Source organism: Dipodomys ordii, unplaced genomic scaffold (genome assembly GCF_000151885.1).
Source record: "Dipodomys ordii isolate 6190 unplaced genomic scaffold, Dord_2.0 Scaffold19, whole genome shotgun sequence".
NCBI classification, from domain to species: domain Eukaryota; kingdom Metazoa; phylum Chordata; class Mammalia; order Rodentia; family Heteromyidae; genus Dipodomys; species Dipodomys ordii.
The window spans coordinates 668771-671103 of record NW_012267235.1 but is presented as its reverse complement, the minus strand read 5'-3'; the positions used below and the strand labels follow the sequence as shown (position 1 = coordinate 671103).

General features: G+C 47.7%; 1 protein-coding gene across 1 annotated transcript; it reads left to right on the top strand.

Annotated features, from left to right (window-relative positions):
* Positions 1-338: 338 nt before the first annotated feature.
* On the top strand, positions 339-1900 carry LOC105983419 (C-C motif chemokine 3-like). The gene is made up of 3 exons (XM_013013275.1): positions 339-436; positions 1102-1216; positions 1546-1900. The coding sequence occupies exons 1-3, from the start codon at positions 361-363 to the stop codon at positions 1664-1666; spliced, it is 312 nt and encodes a 103-aa protein (XP_012868729.1). The 5' UTR covers positions 339-360; the 3' UTR covers positions 1667-1900.
* The last annotated feature ends 433 nt before the right edge of the window (positions 1901-2333 follow it).

Below are 2333 nucleotides of genomic sequence, written 5' to 3'. Positions count from 1 at the left end.
GCTAAGAATAGGGTTGACATATTCCTTTCTTCTCCATTCCAAAACGCTTTCCCCACAAGAAACCAGAGCAAGTCACAAGTTGGTAGCTGAAACTTACAGCTCAGAGATGCTATTCTGAGATATCCTGAGCCCCTGTGGTCACCAGAGACTCTAAGTTGCCCAACACTTTGTATGACAACATTACTATGCTTTAAAATTTCCCCTTTCACTCCCCTCCCAGATTCCATTTCCTCACCCACCAGGGCTACTATAAAGAGATGGGGTGATGGCTTCAGATGCCAGCCGGACACAGGCCCCAGCGAGCACCCAGCCCCATCCCGGCTCGGCTGACACTCCAACTGGTACTATCCATTTGTCATCATGAAGGTCTCCGTGGCTGCCTTTGCTGTCCTGCTTTGCGCCATGGCCCTCTGTCACCAGGCCTCCCCTGCACCACGTGAGTAGCATCTGCAGTAGATATCCCTCCTCTCTTTGGCCATGTGCAGACCACATCAATCTGTTCTGTGGTCCTAGGGTTTCTAAGCCAAAAAAAGAACTGTTTACAGGGCAGCAAAACATGTTGATCTTTCCCTTTGAGATTTTTTACTTTCATTTGTACATGGTGTCTTCGCTTTCCGAGTACCCAGTTCTAAGAGCCAAGGGAGGTAAAAGAACTTGGGGTCCTGGTACAGACAGAAAAACGAGGCCCTAAAAAGTGAGTCTGCAAAGAGGCGGAATCCAGGTTTGGCAACTTCTTAGCCGTGTTATATGCTCGACACTGGTCCTGGTCTCCCCAGAGGGCTGTTTGGGGGATATGACCAGACTTCTCCTATGACTGCCTTCACTAGACCACACTCTCGAAAGAGAGATGCAGAAAGAGAATAGTCTGCTTGGATATCTAACTCATGGAAAAAGCAAGTGCTCCCAGGGAAGGGTCAGAGATAAAGAATAGATACAGAAATGAAGACAGCAACAGGGGCCTTTGTGGGCAAACAAACCCACATGCCCTCTGTGCCTTGCGCCCAATCCTCACCTTGAGCGAGGCTGCCTTCTTCACGCTCTTGAGGGACAGGTGTCAGTTGCCCTTCCCTTCTGAACCATGGCTTGTCCCTTCCTCTATAGTTGGTGCTGACACTCCAACCGCCTGCTGCTTCTCCTACGTCAAGCACCAGATTCCTCGTAAATTCATAGTTGATTATTTTGAGACCAACGGTCAGTGTTCCCAGCCGGGCGTCATGTAAGTACTAGTTCTCCTTCCTACTCTTGGGGACAGACCAATCCCAGGGGCATGCACAAGCTAGAAGAGCATCCAAACAAGGCCCAACCTTGAAGGGCCTAGGATCCAGGATCCAGATCTCTTCGGTGTGACCTGACTTGGTAGTGAGTGGAAGAGAATGAGAGGGAAATGGGGAGTGAGAGAAAGTGAGGGGTGAGGGGGGTCCCCTGAGCCAGTGAAAGCATCCTTGAGGTACCCAGGACACAGTGTTGAATGAGGGGGGTCACAGTGGGCCCAGGACTCCCCTGTGGTGGTTCTGTGGTTGATCCTTTGCCTCTCTCTCTCCACAGCTTCCTAACCAAGAAAAACCGGCAGGTCTGTGCTGACCCCCGCCAGGCCTGGGTGCAAGAGTACATCTCTGACCTGAAGCAGGAAGCTGAAGGAGCAAAGAGACAGCAGGAGACCCAGTGACCTCCCTGCAACCTCCACAGCTACCTCTCCTATGGACTATGCCAAAGGGCCATACTCTTAACTTAAATTTTAACTTATGTTATTTAATATTTATAATTTATTTTTTTATTGATGCATGGTGTTTGTGACCATTTGCTCTGAAGGATTCCCAGGACACTTTTTTTGCACATCATTTTTTGGTGACAGCAGGGTGATTGTCATCACCTTAGTTTAGGTAGACATGGTACCAAAGTCATCAGACTAGCACATAGGTTGTGGATGCTTTTCTTCTGTGACCATGTCTAGCCCAATGACAGAATAAAAATGCTCATTCCAAAATTAAAGTTTGGCTTTGTCTTTCTGATAAATCAGAACTACTGGTTCAGAAGAATGACAGCAAAAAATAGGAAAATGTGGAATAGACATCTGGCTTGTGGTGGGGAGGGGGTGGAGGTCAGGGGACAGAGAAGTGGGAATCACAGAGTCATTCTGATTTACACTGGAGGCACAGATCCAAGACACTAGAACTGAACATTTTATAATTCAACTCATAGTGTATCTTCTTTAGGAAAATCCCCTTTCCTCTCCCACTTTTATTTTGTCCTGTCCTAGGTAGGGCTTAAAGTCAGGGCCTGCACTTTGTCCCTGAACCTTTTTCTTTCTTTTCTTTTCTTTCTTTCTTTCTTTT